The sequence below is a fragment of the Fusarium keratoplasticum genome, chromosome 9 (genome assembly GCF_025433545.1).
Source record: "Fusarium keratoplasticum isolate Fu6.1 chromosome 9, whole genome shotgun sequence".
Taxonomy (NCBI): Eukaryota; Fungi; Ascomycota; class Sordariomycetes; order Hypocreales; family Nectriaceae; genus Fusarium; species Fusarium keratoplasticum.
This window is the reverse complement of record NC_070537.1, coordinates 2702056-2729765: the sequence shown is the minus strand read 5'-3', so window position 1 is coordinate 2729765 and position 27710 is coordinate 2702056. Positions and strand designations below refer to the sequence as shown.

At 51.4% G+C, this 27710-nt stretch overlaps 9 protein-coding genes across 9 annotated transcripts; 6 read left to right on the top strand and 3 right to left on the bottom strand.

Annotated features, from left to right (window-relative positions):
* Positions 1 to 172: 172 nt before the first annotated feature.
* Positions 173 to 1414, top strand: NCS57_01175100 (uncharacterized protein; the record flags this gene model as incomplete). Its single annotated transcript, XM_053061452.1, has 4 exons — positions 173 to 246; positions 293 to 625; positions 717 to 943; positions 1002 to 1414. The coding sequence occupies 4 exons, from the start codon at positions 173 to 175 to the stop codon at positions 1412 to 1414; spliced, it is 1047 nt and encodes a 348-aa protein (XP_052909838.1).
* Positions 1415 to 3951: 2537 nt separating this feature from the next.
* On the bottom strand, positions 3952 to 4799 carry NCS57_01175000 (Endoglucanase; the record flags this gene model as incomplete). The annotated part of the gene is made up of 3 exons (XM_053061451.1): positions 3952 to 4001; positions 4052 to 4404; positions 4450 to 4799. The coding sequence occupies 3 exons, from the start codon at positions 4797 to 4799 to the stop codon at positions 3952 to 3954; spliced, it is 753 nt and encodes a 250-aa protein (XP_052909837.1).
* Positions 4800 to 6729: 1930 nt separating this feature from the next.
* Positions 6730 to 7216, top strand: NCS57_01174900 (uncharacterized protein; the record flags this gene model as incomplete). Its single annotated transcript, XM_053061450.1, has 4 exons — positions 6730 to 6745; positions 6835 to 6854; positions 6903 to 7150; positions 7201 to 7216. 4 exons carry the CDS (start codon positions 6730 to 6732, stop codon positions 7214 to 7216), a joined length of 300 nt encoding a protein of 99 aa, XP_052909836.1.
* A 2003-nt stretch (positions 7217 to 9219) lies between these two features.
* On the top strand, positions 9220 to 9837 carry NCS57_01174800 (uncharacterized protein; the record flags this gene model as incomplete). The annotated part of the gene is made up of 2 exons (XM_053061449.1): positions 9220 to 9345; positions 9574 to 9837. The coding sequence occupies 2 exons, from the start codon at positions 9220 to 9222 to the stop codon at positions 9835 to 9837; spliced, it is 390 nt and encodes a 129-aa protein (XP_052909835.1).
* Positions 9838 to 15714: 5877 nt separating this feature from the next.
* Positions 15715 to 17378, top strand: NCS57_01174700 (HET domain-containing protein; the record flags this gene model as incomplete). The annotated part of the gene is made up of 2 exons (XM_053061448.1): positions 15715 to 17054; positions 17105 to 17378. The coding sequence occupies 2 exons, from the start codon at positions 15715 to 15717 to the stop codon at positions 17376 to 17378; spliced, it is 1614 nt and encodes a 537-aa protein (XP_052909834.1).
* Positions 17379 to 17599: 221 nt separating this feature from the next.
* On the bottom strand, positions 17600 to 18460 carry NCS57_01174600 (uncharacterized protein; the record flags this gene model as incomplete). Its single annotated transcript, XM_053061447.1, has 1 exon — positions 17600 to 18460. One exon carries the CDS (start codon positions 18458 to 18460, stop codon positions 17600 to 17602), a length of 861 nt encoding a protein of 286 aa, XP_052909833.1.
* A 546-nt stretch (positions 18461 to 19006) lies between these two features.
* Positions 19007 to 20776, top strand: NCS57_01174500 (uncharacterized protein; the record flags this gene model as incomplete). The annotated part of the gene is made up of 5 exons (XM_053061446.1): positions 19007 to 19250; positions 19300 to 19844; positions 19892 to 20238; positions 20292 to 20376; positions 20426 to 20776. The coding sequence occupies 5 exons, from the start codon at positions 19007 to 19009 to the stop codon at positions 20774 to 20776; spliced, it is 1572 nt and encodes a 523-aa protein (XP_052909832.1).
* A 378-nt stretch (positions 20777 to 21154) lies between these two features.
* On the bottom strand, positions 21155 to 23388 carry NCS57_01174400 (Pyruvate carboxyltransferase domain-containing protein; the record flags this gene model as incomplete). Its single annotated transcript, XM_053061445.1, has 5 exons — positions 21155 to 21310; positions 21376 to 22117; positions 22171 to 23066; positions 23158 to 23302; positions 23381 to 23388. The coding sequence occupies 5 exons, from the start codon at positions 23386 to 23388 to the stop codon at positions 21155 to 21157; spliced, it is 1947 nt and encodes a 648-aa protein (XP_052909831.1).
* A 2759-nt stretch (positions 23389 to 26147) lies between these two features.
* On the top strand, positions 26148 to 27387 carry NCS57_01174300 (PKS-ER domain-containing protein; the record flags this gene model as incomplete). Its single annotated transcript, XM_053061444.1, has 2 exons — positions 26148 to 26870; positions 26914 to 27387. Exons 1-2 carry the CDS (start codon positions 26214 to 26216, stop codon positions 27385 to 27387), a joined length of 1131 nt encoding a protein of 376 aa, XP_052909830.1. The 5' UTR covers positions 26148 to 26213.
* Between the last annotated feature and the right edge of the window lie 323 nt (positions 27388 to 27710).

Sequence of the window (27710 nt, the reverse complement as noted above, 5' to 3'; positions counted from 1 at the left end):
TGGAGTGGAGCAGGACGATCAGACTAACCTCGGCGCTTCTGCTAGGGTCGTTTTGAAGGGTGATCCCTCATAAAGGCATTGTGCCCCGCTAGGATCGAGGAGGATCTTGCAACGAACGTCTTTAGGCCTTTGCCTGCGTCGTTTCCCAGAACCAAACAAGCGACTTGTCGCCATGGAGTTTTCCCTGGTGTGTTTTCTGTGGATATTCTCCCCAGTCTTGGCATCGTTCCTCCACGACTTTGAACTGTAAGGTCACTGATCCCCTGCTCGAATTACCCCTGACAGTTCCCAGCTCATCCTCTCTTCTCCTACCGCGCTCAAACCCCACTAGCAGAGACGGCAACTGTGGTTCTAATTCCGAGACTAACGCGACATGCCTCACCTCCACCTTCGGTAACTGCTGCTCTTCTAAAGGGTTCTGCGGTAAGACTTCAGCATACTGCGCCGAGGGCTGCCAAGATGCGTTTGGCACCTGCTCGTCAATGCCTGATGGGCAGCTTGTTAGTACCTCAGGATCATGTGGTGCGACTTCCACAAGCAACATCACATGTCAAGGGAGCACGTATGGAGACTGCTGCTCTTCATTGGGGTACTGTGGCAAGAATGTGACCTATTGTGGTGACGGGTGAGTGCAGTCTTAGTCCGAAAAGAGCTGGATTTGCTCCATCGGCTCCTCAAACCTCTTCTAGATGCCGCTGACATTGGGATTTGAACAGGTGCCAGAGCGAGTTCGGTACTTGTTCATCGGTTGACGAGGACGAGACCTCCACGACCACCGCAGCAACTGATAAGACTTCAACCTCGACGGCGGCGTCATCTACGAGCCTTGGTGCTATTTCTATTGACGGAAACTGCGGATCTAATTCGGATATCGACGCTGTCTGCAAAGGTAGCGAGTTTGGTGATTGCTGTTCGGGATTGGGGTACTGCGGCGGGAACTCGAGTAAGTGAACTCGCCCAAGGGACGTATCTAATCCAACAACGCTGACTCGACTCTCTAGGCTACTGTGGAACGGGCTGCCAAGCCGACTTCGGTTCCTGCGATTCGACAACCTCGTCAACAACCTCGTCAGCAACCTCGTCTACAGCCTCGTCTGCAAACTCGTCGACAGACTCGTCGACAGGCTCCCTTAGCACCGGCGCCAAGGCCGGGATCGCGGTCGGAGCTGTCATCGGCGGGCTTGGAGCAATCGGGCTTCTCGCTTGGCTGCTGATACGACGAAGGAAGAACAACAAAAAGCCTTCGCTGCCAAAGATGGATGAAGCTGCGGGGATACGTAATAACGAGGCGAGATATGAGATGCCTGAGGAGAGTCTCGTTGAGTTGCCTGCTGATTATGAGAGGGTACAAGAGATGAAGAGGGTTGACGATCGGGTTGCGGCAGGGTATGATGGGGCATACAGGGGACATTAGGTTCTGGTTCTGGGTTGTAAGTTGGCTCTATAAAATGTAATAGCTCATAATATTGCTGTGACACTGGTGACGTATGACACGAATCGCCAAGAGATCTTGAGGAAACCCGCGGGCCGGAGTGTGCTATTGATACACATAAGAATTGGCTCGTGCGCTCTCGGGCCGGCCCTGAACCTTGTCACTGTCCCTGAGCGGCGCAACTCTCAAGTTAAATGAGAACGGAAAAGTCCTGGTTTAAGGAATAGCTCCTGATCACGCCGCAAATTCGCTCGATCAAGACAAGATTCACTTCCTTGGGACTCGCTACCCGCGTCGCTACTGCCACCATCGTCGTCTTAGATCAATCCGTGTATGTCTCTCGGACGGGCGCGGCAGCGCGTTGTCGGACCCCGAGGCCGAAAATGCGACACCCGGGCTCCTAATGGCGGTTGAGAAGCACCCTCAGACAATACATGGGCCTCGGCGTCTTCTGACCCGCGACTGCTCCCTTCATAGTCTTACTCTCGGGGCGTTCTCTGCGGTAGCCGTTTTTGGAGAGACGCGTCATATGTCCCAGGAATACTGTCGTGGTTGAGCGTAGCAACCCTTATAGGCATGCCGTCACCTCGATACAGAGCCTCGTCCATGTCAAGCGGCGCAGGGGTGGGCCCCCTGAGACGCACGTACTGGCGTTAAGGGGTCTAAAGGCGCATCATCATGAAAAGAAGCCTGATCTGGGGTCAAATGCGCGAGATCCGGAGTCTGCGATGCCTGTACTGGCGTAAGAGGGTTTACGGAGAGGCTCGTGGGCGCCCTGGTCCTCGTCGGCGTCCTTGACTTCTGCTTTGGCCATTTCCCAGCTTTTAATTACTAAAATAGTCAGCATCATCAGGATCTGCTTCAGGGTATCCGTACCCTTCGTTGGAGTTATCGGTCTGCCTGCCTGGGACTGTTTGATGCCTGATGAGTCCAGCTCTTCTTGCGGGCCCTCTGAAGAGGCCGCACCAAATCCAGGCGGGCTCTCCGCCTTTGCCATCTTGGTGCGGTCATCCCGTTTCTCTTGGGCTGGCACAAGCAGCGAATAGGCAAGCGGCAGCCGCCTGTCATCACCGAGACGCATCCACATTCTCAGTGGAGTTGTTTTCCCAAGTTTGAGGGCAGCTCAATCATTCAGCGGCGAGCGCCAAACAGCGTGCTTTCTTTCGTGCTTGCCAGTCCCTCACATCTACGCCTTTGCTTCCCTCTACGGCTATACCACTGTCTCAGCCCCAGCTTCAAACAGTGAGCCGTCGCATGTCCCTCGTCTATGATCTTTGACGTACTAATATGCAAGTGTCTCAATTCTTAGATGCTCTGTTGCGTCCACGGAATACCGTATCAACACAAGCGCTTCCATTGTTGTTGGGGTTGAATCATCCAGCACAGCCAAGTCTTGTACCCGCACAAAGTTCTGATGGTAGGGAAACAAAGACTCAGGTAGGTTCCCATATTTATCACAGCTTCTACTCTGTTTAGTTACCGCAACAAAACAAACATCCAGTTAACAAAGAGAACAAACAAGGAAACTACAGCCACGCACACTTGCGTAGGCTCCATGCTTGCAGGCTGCATATCAGTACGTATTCAAAACCCAGGACAACGTGAAAGAGGGGGACAGATAGGGAGCGCGGTTGACGACCAGAACCGCACTGCGCACCTTGAACGTTTAGTTTAGTAGTAGGCTAACTGAGGGGGGACAGTTTGGGGGAAGGTTGTGTTCCCATGAAGCCCTTCTGGAGTTCATTCTGATTGAAATCTTAGGCTTCGTCCCTACTCACCTAGGCAGCATGTAGCTTTCGAAAGTGTACCGGTGTCTGAAGTGCCTAAACTCTACCTTTTTAGAAGCTCTATTCTCCCCAATAATGATAATATGCTCTTCACGGCAGTTCTTGCTAGAAAGGCCTAGGTTGTCGGGTTGTTCATTGGAGTTTGAGAGGTTCTTTGCCTGTGTCCAACATGGCTGTTCACTGTTCAGTGAAATCATCGCAATATGTTTTATCTCCTTCTGGGGTAGTCTTAATTATCGAAAGTTCAGCATCCATGATTGATCGGAGGTAGTCTAGGCCTTCACTACCTATACGGAACGAGCGCTTCTAGCGAATTCCACTCATTTGTGCACAGGCTTTGTCAGGCAATATTATGCAACCATGCTCCTCCTTTAGATGGTCTGCGTCCAATCCCTCCTCGGCACTTGCACGAATAATACTTCTCGACAGATTATCTAGCTTTCTTGTTCACCACTGGTTTTGATTCTAGCTTATTGGCCAGTCTGATCATCTTGCTGGAACCAGCGCATGCTGCCACAGGGTAACCGCCGGCGCAACGTCCCTGGGCGAAACTTGAGTCTCATTGGTATCAGTGGCACATTGTGAAAGATTCTTCTACGAGTTCATTTCAGAGTTCACTGGCACAGTTGATGGGTTGCGATGAATATGTCTTGGTAAGCTATGTACAAGAAGTGGTAGCGCAGAAGGTACAAAATTTTATCATCATCGCCAAGACTGATATCCCGCAATGGCTTAGTTGACGGAGATGGTGTAAGCAGAGGTCTTGAGGACAGCGTTGGTACCTAAAACTGTCAGTAATCGAATATCAATCATATACGGAAGCATCACTCACCCTCGAAAGGCTCGGTACCGGCCTGGAAGCTGGTGGCAACGTAGTTGCTGGGAAGACCCTGCTTGCTAGTCAGGTAGTTGAGGAACTCCTTAAGATCAGCCTGGAAGTTGCCCTGGTTGCTGGAAGCGACGAAAGAGATGACAGTGACGTCGCCGTTGGGGCCCTTGTAGACGTCCCACGGGATACCAGCAAGGGTAGGGCGGTCAATAACACCCTTGCCGGGTGTGGAGATGGGGAGGGCACCACCGTAGGCACCGACCCAGATCATGATCTCGTAGGCGTTGTTGGAGGACGCGGTGGGGGCGAACCAGAGATCGTAGGAGACGTTGGCGATCATCTTGGTTCCGGTGTATCTGGCCAGTTAGACAAAGACAAGGGTGAAGGAATGGGCTTCTTACCGCCAGATCCAGCGGGTGGAAACCGACTTGATGTCGGAGATCTTCTTGTTGATCTTCTCGAGAGCCACGTTGGAGTAGGACTTGACCTTGCCGGGGCCACCAGCCCAGGTCCAGCTGGTGGACCAGACAAAGCTGTTGCTCTTGACCGAGGTGAAGGTGGTGCACTGGGAACCAGAGGTGGCATCACCCTTGCCCCAGTTGTTGTGGTAGACGGTGTATCCAGAGGTGGCCAGAGAGCCAAAAGCATCGCACCAGGTGGTGTCTCGCTTCTCGATAGTCTCGGTGGGAGTGGTGGGAGTGGCCACAGCCGTGGCGGCAAGGAAGGCCGAAACAACACCAAAGAACTTCATGGTGACGATTTGAATGTGAGACTATTGAGATGAGATGAAGTTGAAACTGGTGATGAACAAACCAACAGAACTTGGCATTAGCTGAATACTTATATAGGCCAGAAGATCTGCCGTCTCTGATAGAGTAAAATCCTAGTCCCTTAATATCCGGGCTCCTGAGATTGGCCCGTGTGTTGGACCTGAAACCCCTGGCTCGGCCAAGAAGTCGTATGCGGCAATGGGCCGTTTATGGGACCCCATCAAGTGCCGACAAAACCGAACCACATCAGGCTAAAACGGGATATTCCACCAATGGTGTAATTCGCCTTAGAACCATTGTTTAGAGTTGCATTCCCGGGAGTTCTCCCAGCAATAGGGACCGGGCCTCGTGGCGTGAGATGGGCCTATGGGAGGTTGGACGATCAACCTAGCTCGATTGAGCAGGTTCTCGGAGCGGATTGTTCGTTTCTAAAAGGGGAAGTTGGCCAACGCTAAGCTATTCCCTTTGAGCGCGAAAGAGAAGGTTCTTGCGCCAGTGTCGGTTAGGTCAGTTGAGTAGAGTTTACAAGCAGACGTAAAGTTTTCGTATAGGACGGTGAACCTGCATATATTGAACTGTATTCTCTCGGGAACTCCGTTATCCCTGTAGTGTTTCGCGGCTCTGAGCAGGGTTGATCCATCGCATGGGGCTGTTCAGCTGGCTATGCATTATTCGTGAACAGCTGATGTGCACAACAAGTAATCAAGGTACCCTATTGTCACGCCGCTTCTGTTACCCTGTTGTCTTTTTCTTTGTTTGTGCTGATGTTTGAATTTGTCAAGCAGTTCGGTCTATGTCAGCTTTGAGCAAGGTGTGTGAAAGATGGGTTGCGTAAGTGCTTCACAATGGAGAGACACAACCAAGCACAATCGAATCGCTCTTTGTGCAGATTGTGAATTGACTTAAGCAATCTGTGCTGATTGTTCATGCCTCTCCAAACAACATGATGAAATCAGGGTGACAACCGTAGAGCTAAACTGATGGCATGCATGTGTTCTTGGATGGATAGATGGCAACAAACACAAATAATTTCCATACCTCTCACAGCCAAAACTTTGCCCAAACTGTTGACTCTTCGTCACTGTTTACTATGCATGCCTTCGTTTTGACCAACATGACGCAGCCACCAGTCATGAGCAAACTCCGCTCACAACCTGCCAGATCACAACGACAGAACATCCTTGCCCAGCTTAATAAGTATAAATACCCTATGGATATCCGTAAGATGTTCAGTCCTTCCTACTTCATCCTACACACCTTCATCTTCATGCTCAAGCACGAACACAACCATCCTCCAGGGTGGCTTGAGTCTAACATTTATAAGTCTTCTCTTCTGCCTTTTATATATTCACCATCACCTTTATTGACATTATACAAGTCAGGTTTCCAACGCTTCAATTGTTTCTGTTTCACCTACTGTCATTGACTCTGGTATCGGTTGTCTTCTCCCTTCCCGATCCCTGAACATCACCTACGCGCAGGTGATGGATTGGTCTCTCTCTAAAACTGGAATATAATCTCACTGTAAAAGATCATCACATGAATACAATTTCTTCCTCTACTTATGTCGTTCTTTCTGTCCTTTCACGGCCATGATATTCCAAAGAGCCACAAAGACATCAGTCGACACTCACTACCACGACTAACCTCCAAGTAAAGCAATACTTGAACATTTTTATATTAGTCTCAAAGCAGATATTCTATAAATAATGAATTAGACCACCATTCATTCCTTTGTCTAAAAAGAGACGGAAGTCCTAGTGCCCTTACCTGAGCAGTGGCAGCCCCCTGGCAGGCAAAACGCATATTTATATAACCAGATTTTGTTTTTGGTTTTTGGATTTCTTTCTTCCCACAAAAACACAAAAATCCAAAAGACAACGGGATTAACACACGAACCGAATCACCAAAATGCCTCAAGTCAGAGGTTTGCCCGTCCTGCCCCCCGCCGCAGCGCATTCGGCACTGCCATCCGGGGATTTCGCCGCGCGCGACGCCGCGCCCTCGTGGCTGCAGTCGTTGCCGCAATCCGACAGGTCAGTACCAGATATGACCCTTGGAACTTACGAGCTAACGGTGACTAGATGCTCTCAGTCAGAGAGACGGGTCCCGATATTGATATCGGAGGGACTGTGTACAACGATGAGGAGGTATTAGATGAATACCTCCGAGGGCATGAGAGATGTTTCCGCCTCGGCCTCCGCCGCGGCCACGAGCGTGGCTATCGCCACGGTGTGGCCGTTGGCTTTGAGCATGGCCTTCGTCAGGGTTATCAGATGGGGTATGAGGATGGCTACAACGATGGTGCTGCGAACGAGCGATTAGGCTTTAGGTAAGAGCTCTCCCGTTTCTTCCCTTTTCCATTCTAACAGTTCATATTAGATATTACGGAATCTGAATCGTTCTGAGATTGGAGTGGAATACCTTGGGGTGGATAGAACGGGCCAGCAAACCAAACCTTTGCATACCCAAATTCGCTGTGATCATCAAAGCAAGCACTGGCTTGTTAACGCTTTGTACAATCATTACTCTCATGGTTAACCCACCGGCTGACTCACGATTATCTACTCTTTCCAGTGGGCCATAGCCTATCACCCTGACCCTCTCTGCTCTTTCCAAAAGAACATCTTCTTCATATACTATAGAACCACCTCTGGAAGATCTGCATGCGCGCCGCCGCGCCATCGTTACGCCAATCATCACCGTGATGGCATCGGGTCAGTCCCCAATACAGCTGTTGCAACATGGTAACTAACGGTGATCAGATCTTGCCGACCCGACCACCGACTCCCGAAGTTGACGACGGGAGGAGGCCAGCGGGGCCTCCCCGTTCCAACGACGAACAGTTGCTGGATGAATTATTGAGTGGCCACGAGCAAGGCTTCCGCCTTGGCATTCGCCGAGGGCAAGAGCTTGGCTACCGACGAGGAGTTTCCGTTGGGTTTGCTCAAGGCTTCCACCAGGCTCAGGAGGAAGCATACAACGCTGGGTTCCGTGACGGGTTAGATGACGCTCACGAGTATCAGTAAACGGTAAGAGCTTTGCTGTCTCTTCTCTTTTCCACTCTAACGGTTCATAGTAGGGGCGAGGGTGGGAAACAGATGAGGTTAGATTCCAAGATACCTACCTACCAAATCACAGAGTGTTAAGAGCTTTAACGTCGCTACATTATCTCCATGGAGACGAAAGTCACTAAATATCTTGGATTACGACTCGTTGCTACTGACTTATTACTTGCCCCTTCGTTCTTCCTATCCTTTCCTATCCCATGGCTAAGAGACTCTTTTCCCACTTTCTTTTTTCATTCCTTAGGCGAGTATCATATCACTTTATTTCCGTTGTGGGGGGCCGTCTCCTGCTTCGCCAACGACATACCCTAAGCCGATGAATGAGAGAGTGCGGACGATGGAGCAAACTACCCCGACGTAGAGACGCCCTTCGAAGGCTACCTGGGCGGAAACGGAGAGGAATTTTCGCTTTGGCTTCCTCGAAGGGCGCCTTTCTGGCAGCATCCAGAGCTAGGCGGAGGGTTACAATGATGACCATCAATATACGTGTGCCGTTAGAAGAGACAGCTTCCAAGAATGGCAGAACGTTTTATATAGCGAAGCTTATTTTGAGGAACGGTTCGAGGCATTTGATGGAGGGAATATGTCTGGTGAAGGTAGTGACTAAGAGGCATGGCGTCTCCGCCATCATCGACACCTCGCTGCGGTCGCTACCGCCGCCACTACCAACACCATCACCACCGCTCCGACCAATGAGCCCACGGCAGGACGTGAGACAGAACATGGACGGACACAGGAACGGCTTTCTGGTAGGGGTCTAGCTCGGGCTCCCGGAGGGGCGCCAATCTAGGTTCGATAGCGGATGCCAGATCGGATATATCCACGGCCAAAGCGATGGCTACAACGAGGGCCATCGGGACGGATATGCGGCGCGGAGACGGGACGGATTTCAAGAGGGACAGGAGAGTTTATACACCGAGGGGCCCCTAGCTGGGTTTTTTCGTAGTCAACGAGAATAAGGTCAAGCGACGTGGATAGGTTATTGTACCTTGCTGGTAAGAGCTTTACTACTTGTTCTTTTGAACCTCTAACACTTCATCATAGGAGACCAGCTTCTGGGATAAAACACGCGCCAGAAATCAAGCCGGAGGAAGGAGGACGTCGGAGTACGGCATTCAAAGTCATCTCGTTCTTGTCGTTGTCATTACTCGGCAACTCGCCACCCAGTGAACCATGTTTCCCTGCATTGTTGATCCATTATTTGACTCCTTATCCTGCCCGCTCTATCCGATGAGCCACCAGCTCTCAAGCTCGCCATCGTCTCCTCTCTTTGAAAGAAAGTTCCCTTTATAGACTATAGAATCACCTCCGGCATACGCACCAAGCCACAAACATGCCCCAGACCGGAAGATTCACCCGCCCAGTGGCTTGCCCCAGAGCCTTCGGAAACGCAATCCTGGCGATCCGCCGTGCACAGCGCCGCGCACTCGTGGACTCGATTGTGGCTATGGTTCGCCAGGTTAGTCCCAAAAATGACCCTTGGAGATCACGAGCTAATAGTGATTAGATTCTGGCAGAGTGGGACTCCCATGACGACGAAGAGAGGCTCGCGGAGCCTCCCAATATCACCGATGAGGACCTGCTAGACGAATAGCCCCGCGGCGATCGACGGGGGCTTCGCCTTGGCCTCCGTCGGGGCCGCCATTCGCCGGGTCAGTCTGGACAAACACCAGCTAACAGTCATCAGATCCTCCCGGCCCAAGGGGCAAATGCCTACAACCATACTGAGGAGACGACGACCGAACCTCTTCATCAAACCGATGAAGATATTCTCGACGAATATCTTCGAGGTCACGAAAGAGGGTTTCTTCTTGGTTTGAGCCGTGGCCACGACCGTGGCTATCGCCAAGGTGTAGCTAGTGGCTACGCCTATAGCCTTAGCCACGGTCAACAGGTGGCCTACGATGCCGGATTCAAAGCTGGCATTGCGTACAACAGGAAGTACCAGTGAAAGGTAAGCTCTGCCTTTTCTCCCCTTTTCCACTCTAACGACTCATAGCCGCAAAAAGAATTATAGTTTAGAATGACATTAGTTGATTGTCATCATAGGGCCAAATGCAGTGGCTTCGAGGTTTCGTAAAAGTTTATCGTTTCGCTATTTCCTTCGGTGATATTGCTCCTCAGAATTCTTTTCTCCTACTGTTTAACTCACTATTTGACTCTTCACCTTGCCTACTCTTTGTCATGAGTGAGAATCTCTTAGTCCGCTCTGTATTTCTCCTTCCAAGAGCGAATGTTGTATGACTTTGGCCTAGCAGTAGAGGGCCGTCTTCTGCTTTCTCAAAGAGGCGTCGGATGCCATCAAACATAACCACCGCTACCACCGCCTCCGCCGCCGATGAGAATGAGAGGCGAGACGCAGCCGCCCATACCCCAGTCGAGGGAAACCGCGGGGCCCCGACCATGCGAGAGGTCGATGAATGAGAGACTGTGGACGAGGGCTAGACTATACTGACGGGGGGACGCTCACCGATGACTACCTAAGCGGGAACCGAAAGGGATTCCCCCCTCGGATTCCTCGAGTGTCGCCGATCTGGATATGTTCGGGCAAGTTAGAGGGTTATATATATGTGCCACCGGAAGAGATGGCTTCCACTAGGACACCACGTTTTATATCAAAAAAGGCTGTGAGGGAAAGTTCGAGGTATTTGATGGAAGGAATATGCCTGGTGGAGAGGGTCACCTTATGATGTTTCGCCATGCCCGACGCCTCGCCGCCGTCGCTGCCACTACCACCACTACGACGCTGATGCTCCCACTCAAATATAGAGTGATGTGACGTTCTTCGAAAAGGAATGAATACCGTCCTTTCTATTAGGGGAATAACGAACTCGAAGTCTTGCGAAGACGAAAGCGCTCTGTTGCTGACTGCGTTGATGATGAGCGACTATTCGATGAGTTTCTGGAAGGGCATAGGCGTGGCTTCCTCTTAGGTTGCTTTTCTGGATACATATGCGGCCATCAGTACCGATGCGCTTAGGGGAAGAGCGACAACAGCATGGCCAAACATCGAACTGACCGAGGAGTCCGCCCCCCTCAAACAACAACAGGTCACCCTTTGCCTTCAGTCGCGAAGGTCCCACGCCAACACCACACGAGCCCACGAAGACTCTTAACTTCGACACTTGGCCTTTATGGCACTGGCGGCTAGCGCTCTGAAGCCTGGAACTGCTATAGCGGAGTCATCTGTTGGTTCCAGGACAAGGCCCTCCGAGCCCTTGCATCTCAGATCCGCGAGGCCGATAGGTCAGGCTATGGAGATAACGATCTCTAGCAACTGGGCTTCATAGCATTAGCCTCAAAGGTTCTATAACCCGATACCGCCGACACGGAATCGAGAATCCGTCAGATTGAATAATAGGCTCTCCTGGCTCTTGACTCATCGACCCCCAACTCCGAGGACCCAAGCACCGACGACCAAGGTCCTCAACTCCTGAATGAGATATCCCTAGCTCCGGACTCTCAGTCTCACAGCGTCAACGTTCCAAATACGCACGGCCAAGATTCCCAGGGCCAAAGCTTAGTTCTCCAACCCCAAGAGGCGCTTGATAACGGAGGGAGCCTGCTAGACCCTCTCCGTTATGGCGACGAGGAACTCCTAGATGGGTTCCCGAGGGGGGTCGGCGAGGCCTTTCTCTCTCCTTCCGTCGAGGCCATGAGCGTGGCTATTGCTAAGGCGTCTCCATTGGCTTCGTCATCCTCTGAGTCAAGCCAGCAGCTGGTTCATGATTGATCAATCCATCAACCACCGCGCTTCTCCAAAAAGCGGCATATGTCACCTAATTCCGACAGAGAGAAGCGGGGTCTTGTCATAGTACATATATGAGGACGTGATTCACCTAGGAGGAATTCGAAAAGTTGGCAGCGGAACTCCGGTGTGACCCCAAGGGTCCGGGGCGGAGATAGCCTGAACATAACGACCCAAACACGGTGGATATTTCTATAATATATACAGCTATCTCCGAGAAGTGGCTGCCGTAAAATGAGTTCAAGACGCTGGCAAGGAGTCCCGACCTGGGACGGAGAAGCGACATTCTCGGAAACAATGACAGACTCTGGCGAAGAACCTCCAGGGTCCCTTGTTTCTTGGCTCACGCTGTTGAACACACTTCATCAAAACTTCTTCCTCTCTACCTTAGGATAAAGGGCGGGGATAGCTGGCATCTGGTGCAATAACTCTACCAACCTGGACCACCGCGAGGAGCATCCCGGGGACAACGTGATCCGGTTGGGTCACGTGTTCGGCCTCAGGCTCGACGAAGCTCTTCCCGCAACACTTCAAAGACAACCATCACAAATGCGCAAATGTCTTGATTTGGACACTCGAAGCATCAAATCTATCGCTCAAACTCCACATAAATACACCTCATGAACCTGAAACGCGATCGTCAAGGTTGTCGCACCTCCTCCGAGACGTCAGGCACCTCTTTCACCACGGACTTCTACTCCCCAGCGAAGGTATCAGGGACTACAACACCGGCTACAAGTACCTAGCTTACCTCCAGGATCCTTTACTTTGCGACCAATATCTGGAAGACTATCGTCAACGATTTATCGAGGGTTGTCAAGTCGGTGGAACACGCTTGGGTAGCCATCACCACCAATACTCCCGCCGATGAGGAGCAGACTACCAATCAGTAGGTCTCCGAAGAAGTTATGACCATCTATATACCAAAGAAACTTCTAAGGCGAGCGCCTCTAAGCCACTGGAGAGAGGAGTCCCCGGTCACGAAGCACAGAGCCATCGTGATGACTCGAAGGCGCCCCAATATTGCGGACCTTGGGTGGGCTGTTTACCATCACTGTAAGGACTCTACGGCTTTTTATTTGCGCCCTGCTGACTATCGATGTCAAGGATTCCATAATCGGATATTGCTCAATGAGTTCACAACCCAAGCAATGCCTCTATTTACGACATTTCCCAGCGAAGCACCGAGAGTTTCACCATGCTCGTCGCAAGGTCATCATTGTGCCCAACTCCCAGATCCGAGGCCGGTGCCAAACACAATCACTGAGGAAGATGAGTTGACAGTGACTAGGCTCCTCAAGAGGAAGCAATCGGTGTCGCATTTATAGACTCTCAATCAACATCTTCAGTCAACGCTTCGTGGGACAAGCCCCTACAAGTATGAGGCCGCCTCCGATTGCTTCTTCCGATGCTAATACAAGACAGATGCGTCCTTGTTGGAAAGAGATTTTTCGTCCCGGTGCGACTCTGTATATTTCTTTCTTCCAGTAGCAGGTCAGAGATACCCGTTGCCTACGTCGTGTCCCACTCCAAGACGTCGCCAACGAGACTGACCGACATACCAGCGGCATCGCTCTGTCAGACGAGCGCTACATTGACGTCTATCGTCCTGCTGGTCTCTCTGACGGCCTCCTTTGGAGTCACCATGGCTGATAAGATGGATCGGCCGCCGTCGTCGAGGATTCCTTGAAGTCATTCGCAATTCATCCCTGGGAGGTGATCTGAATCATCGAGCATGAGCACGGCTATATGTAGGGCGTGGATGACGCCAAAACGGCTGGTATCGAGACAATCATATATCTTCACAATGGAAGAGCTATGGGAAGGGATGCCAGTGGCCTATGAGAGGCTAATTTGAAGGGCGCTTGCAATCCCATGGAGGGAATATGCCTGACCCTAGGTTACCCGGCGAGACTGCCAGACTGCCCTTTTACCCTTGCATCATGTACCTTCAGGATGTGTTCATTCCCATGAGCAACCCTCTCGGGCTTCCCGTTCCATCAAGATCAATGTTATACACACACAGCCAGCGGGAGACAACTCAACAGCAAGCCACATACCCAGCAAGGCCATGCTGATCAGTTCGATAGATAGTTATCAGCAACACCACGCGCTCCATGTGTGGGGAACGCGAGACCGCGCTCGCTATCGGATCCGGCCTGCGACGTAGCGACCAGATAGCTTGCGTCGACCGAGACTGATGACTCCACGATCCCGTTCGACCCATTCGCTACCGGTAGCGCCCACAAACTCGATCTCAACAGAGGTTTTCAGTGATGCAACCATCACAAAGACGACTACGAGGCTCGGATCGAAAGAGAGGACGTGACTCTGTCAAAGGAACTGGGACCGAGAACACCATTCAACCCTTTATGAGGGCGCGTGATGTAGCCAGTGAATCAACCGCGCCGATGAGAGGGAGATCCAACAGTAAAAATACCTTTCTTTCTCTCCACATGAGAATGTCTCAACCACACCAACAGGCAAGGGCCCTTCAGGAAGGAGGCAAGGCAGACAAGAGCCGCAGATATGGAGGAGGGCTGCAGGAAGGCCACCTTCAGCGAGGAGGTAAGCATCCGTCTACCATGAATTAATGACTAGGCGCTAACTAAAACAAGAGGAAGCTATAGCTGGATAGCCGGGTGCACAAACACGAGGCGCTGCCCACAAGCACTCGCCCACAACCAGCTGGTGCTACGCGCACCGCAAGTATGAGGCCAAGTCTTTAGACTTTCCTTCTTCTTAGGTACTAACAAGAGCTTAGAGGGATTCATGGTCTGGCGGTAGCCAGAAGAACACCTACGACAGCGAATTCCCACCATGGGGAACAGAACCGCAAGGTGACGTGGGCGCATCTAGAAACTAGGCGCGGCCAGACCAAGGAGAAACCGATGGCGGATGGGTCTGACCGCTGGGCTTCACTAGCCAACAAGTACGGCTTGGGTAGTAATAGCGATGAGTTCAAGTATGAGTGAGTGACTGGTCTGTGTGTCTTTGTGTTTAGTTTATTGGAAAAGATTGCGTTTGCAAGAGTTGTTATACAAAAGTTCTTTCGAGTTGCATCATTTATACTGCATGTACCAGTGATTTCGCCCATTCACGTCCAAGATTCGTAGCTTATCGCCATGTCAACAGCCGTAAACTTGACACAAACAGCTGAAAGCCCAGCTTGTCGATGCAAAGCAAACCTCTCCCACAAAGGAAATTGAAATAGCAGAGCTCAGAGAAGTGGCAGTCGTCATGGAGCAAAGCAACTTGGCCCAAGAAGCAGCCTTGGAGTCTTACGGGCTTCAAAGGGTCTGTTACGTGAGCTTATGACTTGAGGCCCTTGGTGACTAGCGATGAATTCGATGACAGTGTGCCGCAGACAAAAATGCGACCCTGCCTAAGAACCAGTCCGCACGTGGGTGCACGCAGTACTACAGCCTCCTTGAACAGAGGGTATCTTTTGTAGGGCTGTTCTCAGCTTCGCCACAGGAAACTGGTCACAGGGCTGTGTATACGGCTCAATCAGAGTGTCAGGTTGGGCAGGGCTGCATATCAGGCTGACCCTGCACCGCGATTAGCTCCTCACTCTGCAGAACTCACTCAAGGGTACATATTGGCGCTTCAGCTCGCCGATGACTGTATAATTTGCGCCATGGCCTCGTTAAAATGCCTTAAGCCATGTCTCGTTTTCAGTACACAACCTTGACCGACCCGGGCGGCGAGGTGCGTCTGTTGAAGCTACACGATTCTCCAAAAGAATACGGCCTTGAGGTCTTCCCTCTCAATGAATCATGTCCCCCTTTCGCCGCAATTTCGTATACTTGGGGAGACTCTTGTATAGCAGAGCCAATCCGCATCAATGGGCACTCATTTTTAGTCCGGAAAGCGGCGTGGGATCTACTCAAAGAGCTCCCGTCCTTGGACGTAGACTGCGATCCCCGACCACAGTTCATTTGGATTGATTCGATATGCATCAACCAAAGTAACATTGCCGAGAGAAACCACCAGGTCAGACTTATGCGAAAGATTTATTCGTCGGCGACAGTGGTTCTTGTCTGGCTTGGTAGGCCAACTGCAAAATCCGATCTCGCCATGGACAGCTTAGCATCCCTCACCCACCGTCTTTTAGGCAAGTCAACCAAGAAAACGTTACGGGTTCTATCGGAACCAAGAGTTCTCTACGGCCAAAACCCAAACAAGATCGGCTACTCCTATCAGGGGGATTCCGGTGCTCTTCGGATGGTCCTCGACGCAAAGATTGGCGACGCAATCTTCAGCCTCTTCAGCCGGGTATACTGGAGAAGAATCTGGATCATCCAAGAAGTGCTTCTGGCTAGAGAGATAAGAATAGTCTGCGGCCTAAGGTGTATGAACTGGAACAAGCTGAACAGCTTCTTCGGCGGCATGGAGATCTCCATGCTCCAATCAGGAAGTCAGTTTCACGGATCTCAACGGGCTTCAAAGATAATGAACGCACCGGGGTATATCCTAGTCAAGGAAAAAGCATTCCTTGAAACCAATCCACAGCTGAAGGAACAAGGAGCCCCGATCTCCGACTTGCTACTATCATTCGGCAACTTCGAATGCAGAGACAGGCGCGACAAGGTCTACGGCATGCTCGGGATCTCGAGCGACATTGTCGATGTCAACTATGCTAAATCGGTCCAGCACATCTACAACGACGTTATTCGTCGTATAGTCAGGGGAGTTCAGATGGATACAATCTCCAAGGCAGAGTATTTTGGCAGACGGCTGGCCTCTGCGCTCGGGATCCGTATGGATGACCGGCAACTTATCAGAACAGACAGTCTCTTCATTTGCCCTCCAAGACTGCTAACTTGGGCGGATGAACGTCCCTTTTGGGAGAACGATCCGGCAAGGGTACTCCCCAGGTCCTATTACAACCACGTAACCAACATATTGACGTTATCAATGACGCCGTCGCGACCGACGCCCCAAATTTCCCAAAGAGCCATTCTCAGTACCGAAAATAGCTTGGAGTCATCCCAGGCTCTTCCTCCTGCTGGCCAGATATCTTCACAGGCTGTCGCTCCGCAGATTGTGCAGCCAACTAACTGTAGTTCTCTTTATAATGAGCCTGATGAGGAGTCTCATTTTACCGTTTCACATTACAGCGACGCGTCAAGCATTTGGGTTGAAGACTTGGAGTCTCGAGGAGCCCATGCTCCCGACCTCCTAGTTCCCGATGATCAACCCAGGTGTAAGGATGACTCTGAGGTACCGATCACGTCTAGCCGCTCTGTTGATTATCTGTCACACGGGTGGACCGATGAGGAGATTGGTCCATCATGGAAGGCAGTCAGCTCGGCGAAATCGCTCATCAACAAGAGTCGCCTGGAGAATGGCATCTGGAGGGCATGGACAAAGTTCAAGAACAACTTGTCAACAATCCCAGCGGAGGAACTGAACTGGTGGGTACCCAAGCAACTCACCATGACTTCATATCTCTGACAATGACTAGGCTCAAGGATTGCGATGTCACCTGGCTCTACGGACCTCTCTATCCAGACTCTCAACCTCACCCTACCGATTGGCAAACCGATGACAAGTCTATTCTGAAACGACACCGGGCATTTGATTCTGAATTCTCATCCCGAGGGAAGAAACTGATCGACCTTAAAGTGCGTATTCGGGAAGAGGTGGAAGTCATTAGCCATGATGGTGGTATTGGCTATTTCGAGGACGAGAATGATGATGACACCGCAATTGAGAATTATACAGATACCGCATTGTAGAAATGCATACATCTCTTCGCGCAATGTACTTATCTACGAGCTAGTTGAGTCCTCCCCAGAGGCTTCCCCCGTCGTGTAGACTTGCGGCTAAGCCAGATGTTTGTAGTTAGACTTGGCAGAACGACACATCGCCATGATCACCACAAACCACCGTCTTTACATGGCGATGAGACTGGGACTACCGCAATATATACAAAGCAGTCGGATCCTTCCTTCTCACATCACCAAGACTCCCAACCCAGCTCCAGAGCGTTATCTGTAGCTTCATCCGCCGCTTGCTCCCAAAGTGACCTCTTCCTCATTTCCATCCAACCAAAAATCCCGTCTTCAAATCCTTCTCCGCTCTTGGCCTTCATCCGCCGCGAAACGATGGGACGTTCCATCGGGCTGGGCTTGCACTCCACCTCCTCGTCCCAGTCCGGAATGGGGATGGGGTCAAATTCGACGCGGTACATATCACGCGCCTTTTCCTCCTCACTTCGGCACTCGATACCTGCGTGTGGATATATGAAGCACCAGCCGCGATAGAATGAGTCCTTGCACTCGTCATCGTTTTGTAGCCAGACCAGGCCGGGAAGTCGACTGTCGGTAGCGGTATCTTGATCAGAAGCGGACTCTTCAGCCGAATCATCCTCCAACCCCTGGCCGTTTCCGCATGCCTTGAGGTTCATTGCCTCCTTGACTTTGCTGATCTGGCGCCAAATGGTTCCTCGAACCTCCATCTCTCCACGAAAGTGAGTGCGGCACTCTTCAGCCGTGGCGCCCGGAAGGAAGAAGAACTCATAGCGAAAGCTGCCACCTCTGCACAGCTGGTGGTCCATCTCGAGGCTACCATAGAATAGAGAGCCGTCAAAATCGCGTGGCACATCAGGATGGGTCATGTAGAAGATCCAAGAGGCGAGAGGAGGCAATGAACGCTGAACCCCCGGGCTCTCCCATGACATCAAGGCCGGTGCACCGGTGTGGTCGTTGAAGATGCGGTTGTTGGACACAATCCTGTACTTAGGTGGAAGCTTAACGTCGGGGGGACCATTTGGAAATCTCTCCTCCAAGGTTCGAGGTCGCGTCCTTGTTCGCAACATGGTGGCGAGGTTGATGATCTTGAGAGCTGATTGAGGTGTTGTGAATGGGCCAAGTAAAGAGGAGAGCGCTGGCAGTATTTCACCGCCCGGCCAAGTCGGGGAACAATCCCATTATGTTTGCCTGGCCAACCGCCCATAATTAAGAGAGCCAAGCCCATAAGGAAATTTACCGAAGCGTTCATGGTTGGTGCCAAGGGTGCATCATCCCAGCATTCATCCAACAACGAGGTGGCCATTGCACCTCCACACGGGTCCGGCCCGCTGACGAAACTCGGACACCATGTCAGACGATCTACCGGGACAAATGAAACACAGAGGCTCTCACTGGATGAGAAAGCCTGTAAGTTTGTCAATCCGATCCCGCTAGAGCCTCTACTGTACAGTTACGCAGGGCTGCGGGGATCAAAGCGGTGCTTATTCTGGGGTAGGTTGACTACCTAAAGTTGACGACATCTCATCCTATAAAAGAAGCTGACCACCTCCCTTGACTGGAGTTGTTTCTTCTTTCCTTTCATTAAGATGCCTGGCTGAGTGTTCTGTATCGCCATGGCTGTTATATTCCCGAATCTTGGCTCCATTTGCCGTCTTGTGGCTCAGTGGTGGCGGGCAGCCGTCGTAGGCGGCGCATTCTACACCATCGCCACGATCATCTACCGTCGTTTCTTTCATCCGTTGGCAAATGTTCCAGGTCCTTTTCTACCAGCTGTGACGAAAAAGTATGCCTGGTACTTTAACGTGCCTTGTGGTGGCAAGTTCTACAAGGAGATTGAGCGGTTACACGACGTCTATGGTGAATAGCCTCCTGCAAACACGAAGAACAAAGCCGCTGACTCTCAAAGGTCCAATCGTGCGCATCTCTCCAAATGAAGTCCATCTCAGTAATCCAAAGCACTACGATACAGTCTTTGGCGTAAAGTCCGACTTTTACAAAGATCCCGGCTTCTACGGCGCACTCGGAGTCGAGTCTGCAACCTTCACCACCATCTCCAACAATGTCCACCGCCGACGTCGCACCGCCCTGAACCCCTTCTTCTCCCGCCGCAAGGTCCTCGAGCTTGAGTCATTTGACGTCATTCACGACAAGGTCGAGAAGCTGTGCCGTATGGTCTCTGATGACCGTGCTGCCGGGCGGCCTACCAACTTGCATGCAGCGTTCCGAGCCATCAGTGTCGACGTCATTACTGATTATGCCTTTGACGATTCGTGGAACCAGCTAGATGACGAAGATCTTGGAGAATGGTTCAGTAACATGATCCGTAGCTCGGCGTCCATGTTCTGGACCTTCCAAGCCTTTGCTTCACTGAGGGTTCCCATCCAGAGTCTGCCCGACTGTGTCGCCAAGCACATGAGTCCATCCGTCGCCGACTTTGTGGGCTGCAAAGACGTGAGTCTCACAGTTCACTTACATCCCTAATGCTAACATTACCATAGCGAACGAGAAAGCAAGTCGAAGACGTCCAAGCGCGCATCAACCAAGGCGTCCAGCCCAAGCGCACCACCATCTGGCATCAACTCCTCGACCCCAACGCCGCCGAAGGCCATGTCGTACCTACTATCAACGAACTCGTCGATGAGGCGTTTGGCATCTGCACAGCTGCTGCCGACACGACCGGCAACGCCATGAGCATGGCTGCTTTCCACGTCGTGACGAACCCCACCATTTACGACACCATTAAGAAGGAACTCCAAGAGGCATTCCCTGATCCAGATGCCCGATTGAGCTCCTCTGAGCTGGAGAAACTTCCATACCTGACGGGCGTTATCAAGGAGGGCCAGAGGTTAGTCCAGTTTCCACCTGTTTTGGGTCCAACTTGCTAATTGTCACCTCAAGACTCTCTTACGGCGTTCTAAGCCGTCTTCCCCGCGTCGTTCCAAAAGGAGGCGTCGAGTTAGAAGGATACTACCTCCCCGAAGGCGTAAGTCCTTGCTCCTCTACAAGCCCATTCGCTCGCTAATAGTCAATAGACTGTCACAAGCATGTCCGCCTGGATGATGCACCACAATTCAGAAGCCTTCCCAAACCCTGAAGTCTTTGATCCCACCCGCTGGACCGATCCCTCAACATTTCACGAGCGCGACAAGTGTCTAGTTCCTTTCTCTCGCGGCCGTCGCATGTGCATAGGCCATGACCTTGCTTGGTGCGAGCTGTATGTCACACTGGGCACACTGTTCCGCCGCTTTCCAGATTTGCGCGCGTTCGAAGTTGATGCTGCGGATATGGTGTACGTGGATTACTTTACTGCCTATCACCCTCTTGAGAAAAGGAGGTTCAGGGTTGTCAGCGGCGACATGGAAAAGTCATTTGTCCATCTGTAATGTTTGGAGGATGCAAGTTTCTTGCCTTTTACTCATGCCTCTGTCCTGCTCTACGTGGAACTTTCCCAGAGGAAGCTGTAACATAACTCAGATACTGTCATTATTGGAACCTCAAGCATCTCACTCCATGTTCCTGCCACAGTTGCCGTAAACTCCGACATGTGTTGTCAACGCAGGTTACAAAAAACAGGTATTGCTTTTGGGTTGAATCTATCTGCCTATTTCAAGATTCTCCCCTGGCCTCTTAGTGCATTTTGGGCCTTTTTTTCGTATGAATTCACCCCCAGAGCTCCAATGTCCGCAGTTGACAACGCACTAATGTTAGACAATAAGGAGGAGGCAAAAGCTTCATCCCTCAACACAAACTCACACACTACTTTACATGCCGTTCGCCTTCTCCTCCAAGATGGAGATCACACTGGGAGTCTCCTGAGCAGGCTCTGTGGGCGCGCCGTTGGCGCTGCTGGGGTCCAGAGTCTTGGGACGAGATGCAATAGGCTTCAGAACGGGGCTTCCAGGTCTGCTGGTGATGAACTGGAGGGGCGTGTCAGTCTGAGCAGGAAAGGGGTGCATTGACAATGAGTAACACAATGACTTACGTTGCTGGCGGCGCTCAGCAGAGCAATCAGAGAACTCTGAACCACATCCTCGTGGATACCAACTCCCCACACTGTCTGCTTGGTGTTTCCAATCTTGCACTCAATGTAAGAGGCAGCCTTGACGCCACGACCCTCACCAATGGCATGCTCCTTGTAGTCATTGACATCCAAGTCGACGCCAACGTCCTTAAGAGCATTCGCCATGCTGGAGATGGGTCCATTGCCGCGTCCGCGGAGCTTAATCTCCCTACCATCAACTGATACCACACCCTCAAAAACCCGGTTCAGGTTCTTGGTTTCCTGTGTCTTGCCCGGCGCAGGCGGCGCGGGAGATTGTGAACGGTCAGGGGTAATCGAGTAATCGACCAGGCTGAATCGAGGGTTCTCGTTAAGGAAGTAGGTTGTCTCGAAAAGGTCTGTGATTTCCTCGGGTCGAAGCTCACGGCCAAGACCATCGGCATGTTTCTGGACAACGCTAGAAAACGCAACCTGCAGACCTCGAGGGATGTCCAGGGAAAGTTTCCGCAGGATGATCCAGGCAGCGCCGCCCTTGCCGCTCTGGGAGTTGACACGGATGATGGCCTCATAGGTACGCCCAACGTCCTCGGGATCCAGGGGTAGATAAGGCACTTCCCAGTAGTCCTCGTATGACTTTCCTTCGCGCGAACGGATTTGCATGCCCTGTAAACGTATCAGTAAGTGGTCAAATGGATTGAGGATTGAGGAGTCGATTCTGCTTGCCCTGTAAGGATGTTAGCAAAACAATCAAATATATTAGGGTTAGGGTTACGCGACTTTTTGATAGCATCTTGATGTGAGCCACTGAAGGCGCAAACTACTAGAGAGCCGGCGTAGGGAGCGCGAGGGTGAACGGGGATCTTGTTACAGTCCTCAACCAGGTCGATGATCTGGGTCAAGTTGGAAAAGTCCAAGTTGGGGGGGACTCCTTGGGTATACAGATTCAGCGCCAGCGTAACCAGGTCGACGTTTCCAGTACGCTCGCCGTTTCCAAAGAGGCATCCCTCTACACGGTCAGCTCCGGCCATCTGGGCCAACTCTGCTGCCGCTGCTGCGGTACCCCTATCGTTGTGGTTGTGGACACTGACGCAAACCGTCTGACGCTCAGAGATATTTCTGCAGAAGAACTCGACTTGATCGGCAAAAACATTGCAAGACGCGTTCTCGACTGTTGCCGGCAGGTTGACAATCATGGGTGTCTCGACCGTGGGTCCCCAGGCCTCCCGAACAGCATTGCAGACCTTGACAGCAAACTCAGGTGAGGTATCGGAAAAGCACTCAGGGCTGAACTCAAACTGCCAGTTTGTGCCTGATTGAGCGGGATCGTCCTTTGTCAGGGACCTGACAACCTTGGCACAACGCACGGCGAGTTCCAGAGTGTCCTCCTCGGAGTGGTTGAAGACGATTCTCCGGAAGCACTCGCTGGTGGCGAGATAGATGTGAATAATGGCGTTCTTGGCGCCAGAGACGGCCTCGACTGTGCGCTTGATCAGGTCGGGTCGGCATGGTGACAGCACTTGGATCGCAACATCGTCGGGGATAGCTCCAGGTGTCTCGACCAGGCGTCTTGTGAAGTCGAAGTCGGTTTGAGAAGCAGAAGGGAAGGAAACCTCGATTTCCTTGAATCCAATATCGCAGAGCATCTTGAAGAATCTCCATTTCTCCTCTCCATTCTGTTCAAGTTGTCAGCCGGCCGCCCAAACAGGGTCAAGGTGCTCCCAAGTCCGGAACACCCCCACTATACCGCCAACGAGATATACGCACCATTGGGTCTGGGTTGCTCTGGTTTCCGTCTCGGAGACTAGTCTCCAGCCATCGAGGGGCTTTCTCAATCGACTTCGAGGGCCATTGGCGATCGGGAAGGTTCATGCGAGGGAAGGGCTTGTATTTCTTCCATGGTTCCTTGAGCCTGGGATTTAGAAGCACAGTGTCAGTTTATACCTTCAAATACAGTACACCAGTGCAAATAGAGGCCACAACAACTTACATAGGCATCTTGAAAGTGGTTTTGGCGCAATTTGCGCGATCGTTCTCGTGGTTGTTGGTATGAAGGTTTTAAGTCGCCACCGCGGGGTTGCGTCACGTCGATGCTCCAGGAACGAAAACCGTGCGGGCAAGAGTAAAGATCAAGATCTCAAGTAAAATAAAATCTCAGATCAAGATCCCAGATCAATCTAGAAGTAGGAAAAGACGATTAATGGGTTCGCGGTACGATTGATGGAGGCGGGGTCGAAAAAGATTCCAAGCTGAGTCACCCCTCCTCCCGAGTCAGAGTTTTGAAGAGGCCGTGTATTGCCGCTCCGGTACCGCCCCCGCGAGAGTCACGCTTTTCGGCCCCGAGCGGGGCCGTCTCGCGTCTGCCGTGAGTGCCGACCTCGGTACTTGCCTTCTGGTGTTGAATTGCGGGTGGGCTGATGTAGCGTCTGCCGCCCCGCGACATGACTTTTGGCAGGGATTTGATAGGTTGCATGCGCGCACCAAATGCAACTGTTCTGGTTGGACATCCGGTATCGGATCCTTGCATGTAAATATCGACAATTGACTGCCATCATGGGTTGAAAGACTCATGTACGGTCCCATATACATCCATTGAATGCATGTTTGCAGGGAATCCGATGACTCTCTCTTCTTGTTGCACGCCAAAAGGAGGGGACGGGAAATTGACTAGCAGGCCTTCAATGCGGAATCACGGAGAACTCTAGGTCCAATCGGGGAAAATGCCGTGTTACGAATACACATGTCTCTCACGCCCTACCTTCGAAACACATCTACAACCCGGCGGGCCGTCCAGCCATGCATCCAGCAGTGACTCTTTGCAGGCTTATCAATGATATGGCCAATGCAAGTCGCTGCTTTGTCAGAGAGTGTTCTCGTATGCGGCTCAATTGGGAGAGATTCGTCGTGCCATCGAAATCATGCAGGTTAAGAAATAAACGAGACACCAGAACGGCAAAGATATCTAATTGCTCTTGAATTTTTAGACAAAGTTTATAAAACGATATTATAATGAAGGGTAAAGCTTTAGAGTTCTTTTATGTTCTCCATTCCAATTCTTATTATCCCTTCTTAGCTATCCTTGGGGAAGGATAAGCTAGTTGATCTCTTTGTACTGCGTCTCGGCTTTTTCTTCACTCTCGTGTCATTGTCGCTATGCCGGTTGAGGATATGCACGTCCATCCCTTTCAAGACCGGACGACTACGTCACAACTGCCCATATCCTGGGCGGTCAATGGTGTATGTGACACCACCTTACTGAATACCTCATTGTGATTTTCGGCCTGACAATGCCAGTGAGTCCGTGGTGGTTTTGGATTTACATCTGACGGCCAGCTCTTTCATGTAAGGGGGCACAGCTGAGTGTTTGCTTTGGAGCTGTCGGCATAGACCTGTCTCTGTGGGTTTCTCATGATCCCGCTTCTCCGTGGAACAGGACCGCATCATCAAAAGCTTGAACGGGAGACCTGACCTACACCTCAATGTTGGTTGGGAACTTGAAGTTGTTTGATGGCACCCAGTCTCAGGTTACATGTAGCCACCAGTGGTCCAATGACGGTGACTTCACAGCCGTATATAAGGTAGAATGGAAAGTCCCCATGCGAAGCAACTTACTTTAAGTTACTTTCATGTATTCATTGGGGCGATGTGTGCCCTGATCGGTGCGAGATGCAAGGTTTGTTGGATAATAGATTGGCGAAGAGGTAGGCACAGTCGACAACCGCTCTGGACAGACCAAGACGCTCAAATACCACATACATTACAACTTGAGATGGAAAAAGTGCTTTCGGGTTGCATAATGCAGTTATCCATGTCAATGTGTCGCGATCAGGCCATGGCGAGCAGCGGACGTGTCTACCCGTGCCCAATCCACTAACAACGCCGCCCTATTTCGCCTGAAAGGATTACAAGACCTAAGACTCGTAGCATATCAGCACAGTGTTTCAGATTAGGATAAGGGCCTCATGAATAAATGCGTTGAGGATGTCTCCATACGCGTCAGCTGAGACTAAACGTCCTCACACTTGATGGTGGTGTAAACAAGTCGCTCCAACCGAACGTCGTGCAGCAGAGAGTCGCAAACTGAATGATGGAGGGCGAATATTTAATGTTATTCCATCGCGCATTCTGGCCTCTTCGTTATATGTCCGTACATTATTACCCATATGTAATCGGGGTCTCGTCATCACCTGGAGGCATTCATTGCAGCTTACCTACCCTGGAGAATTGAGGTTGTGATAGACTCATTAACCTTCTGGGCTCTAAAATTAACCTTAATGCTGACAACCCGCCTTATGATGATAGTTAGGGCTGAAAATAGACGAGGAAAGCGCTGGGGAAGGAAGAACCGGACGATGAAGCTATCGCGACTTTCAATGTCGGGTTAGGCATTAAACGGTGACAGTCAAATATGTTGTTCCATAATTAATCAGTTCGGGAGCAACCAGACAATCTCTTTGATCATGTGCAAAAAGGACCAATATTACCCCGAGAACCCCTCAGCAAACAGTTATACGAGAGTGCACAAGCAGTGTTGCCCATTAACTAACCTGTGAGAGGAAACGTGGTCTCGCACATTGCAAGCCACATGCGGACTTGGCGCTAGAAAGAAACGAGGGGGCACGTAAGCTTGTTTTCAGCTCCGACGACCCGACGTTCAGCTCCCAGGCAGACGTTTTCTTAAAAAGAAGTTCATACGGCGACACTCACTGTAATAAGAGAGACATCAAACAAGCGTTTGGAGTTTTGCATCGTTGAGGGACCCTTTGAGCATCTGTTTGCACACAACACCACAAACGACAGCGGACCCACTATCACCACGCACAATGACAGAGTCACAAGCCTGGGTCTTTTCCCAGCGTGGCCTTCCCTGGGACGTTCTGAATCTCACAACTCGCCCGATCCCGACCCTACCACCACCTCTCCCACTTCCCAGCGACGTTCCGAAGCCAGAAGAATGGATTCTCGTCAAGGTTGCATTTGTTGGTCTCAACCCCGGCGCGATCTTCCAAATGACTCTCGTCCCGCCTTTTATCCGACAAGCTTCCTGTGTGCCCGAGATGGACTTTTCCGGTACCGTGATCGATGTTTGGCATCCCGATGAAAACGCGAGAGAGGCAAACAAGCGGTTCAAGAAAGGTGACAAGATCCTCGCCATGCTACCGGCTAGTCACACCATTCCCACAGGCACTGGTGCTCTGGCTCAGCACGTCCGTATTCCGGCTAGGTACGCCGTCCACAAGCCCGAGCATGTGAGCTTTGGCGACGGGGCAGGATGTTTGCTACCTGGCTTGACAGCGCGACAGCTGGTGAATGAGTCTGGCGCCAAGGCTGGAGACAGAGTGTTGGTGAACGCGGCCAGTGGAGGAATTGGAACGAATGTCGTGCAAATGCTTCGAAAGGTTGTTGGAAAGGAGGGATGCATCGTGGGTATCTGTAGTGGAAAGAATGCTGAGATGGTCAAGAGTATTGGAGCCGATGAGGTGAGTGAGCGAGTCCTTGGAGGTTGCATCTCTGACTTTGTAGGTCATCGACTACACTCAACACAACGATCTTCCTGGACATCTCACGACTCGCTTTTCCTCCAACCCCTTCAACACCATCATCGACACCCTCGGTCACCAGTCACTATACCTTGCATCTCCCGCCTACCTCGTTCCCGAAGGAAACTACTCTTCCGTCGGCATCAAACCGCCAACCTTCTTCGTCCCCGACTTTCTCCGCGCAGTACTCCAAATGAAGCTCAACGAATGGTGGCCAGTCTCGCGATGGCTCGGCGGCGTCGGACGACGATGGTTGGGCACATCGATGATGAGCCCTACCCTTGAGGATCGTCAGGCCGTAGTCGATATGCTTGGGCGAGGCGACATTCGACTGGTGAGGGATAGTGTGTGGTCATTCGCAGAGACAAAGGAGGCGTATAGGAAGCTTGGTGGACTTCATGCCAGAGGCAAGGTGTTGGTCAAGGTGGACGAGCAAATTGGAGATGATGAGTGTTGAGTGATGAGGTAGGCTGTGCTGCACTCCGCTCCGTGTATTCTAATGTTTATTCATCATGTCCGTGTGTTCTCATGAGAAAACGTAACGAAGCCGAGTTATCATGTTCAGCTCTTCAAGACAACCGTCATGCAGGCTCTCAATATTATCTCAGCACGGCCTTCGTTCAACATATCCGTTCTGCCGTTCTGCCTCGTCCTGCAGCTAAGCTGAGAAGACCTTATATCGTCATCGGCGCGGGCTGGTTGGCCGGCAGTGAGCCTCAATCACTTAAAGCATGGCTTGGTATCTTACATGCATAACAAACACTGACGTATGAGGGAATT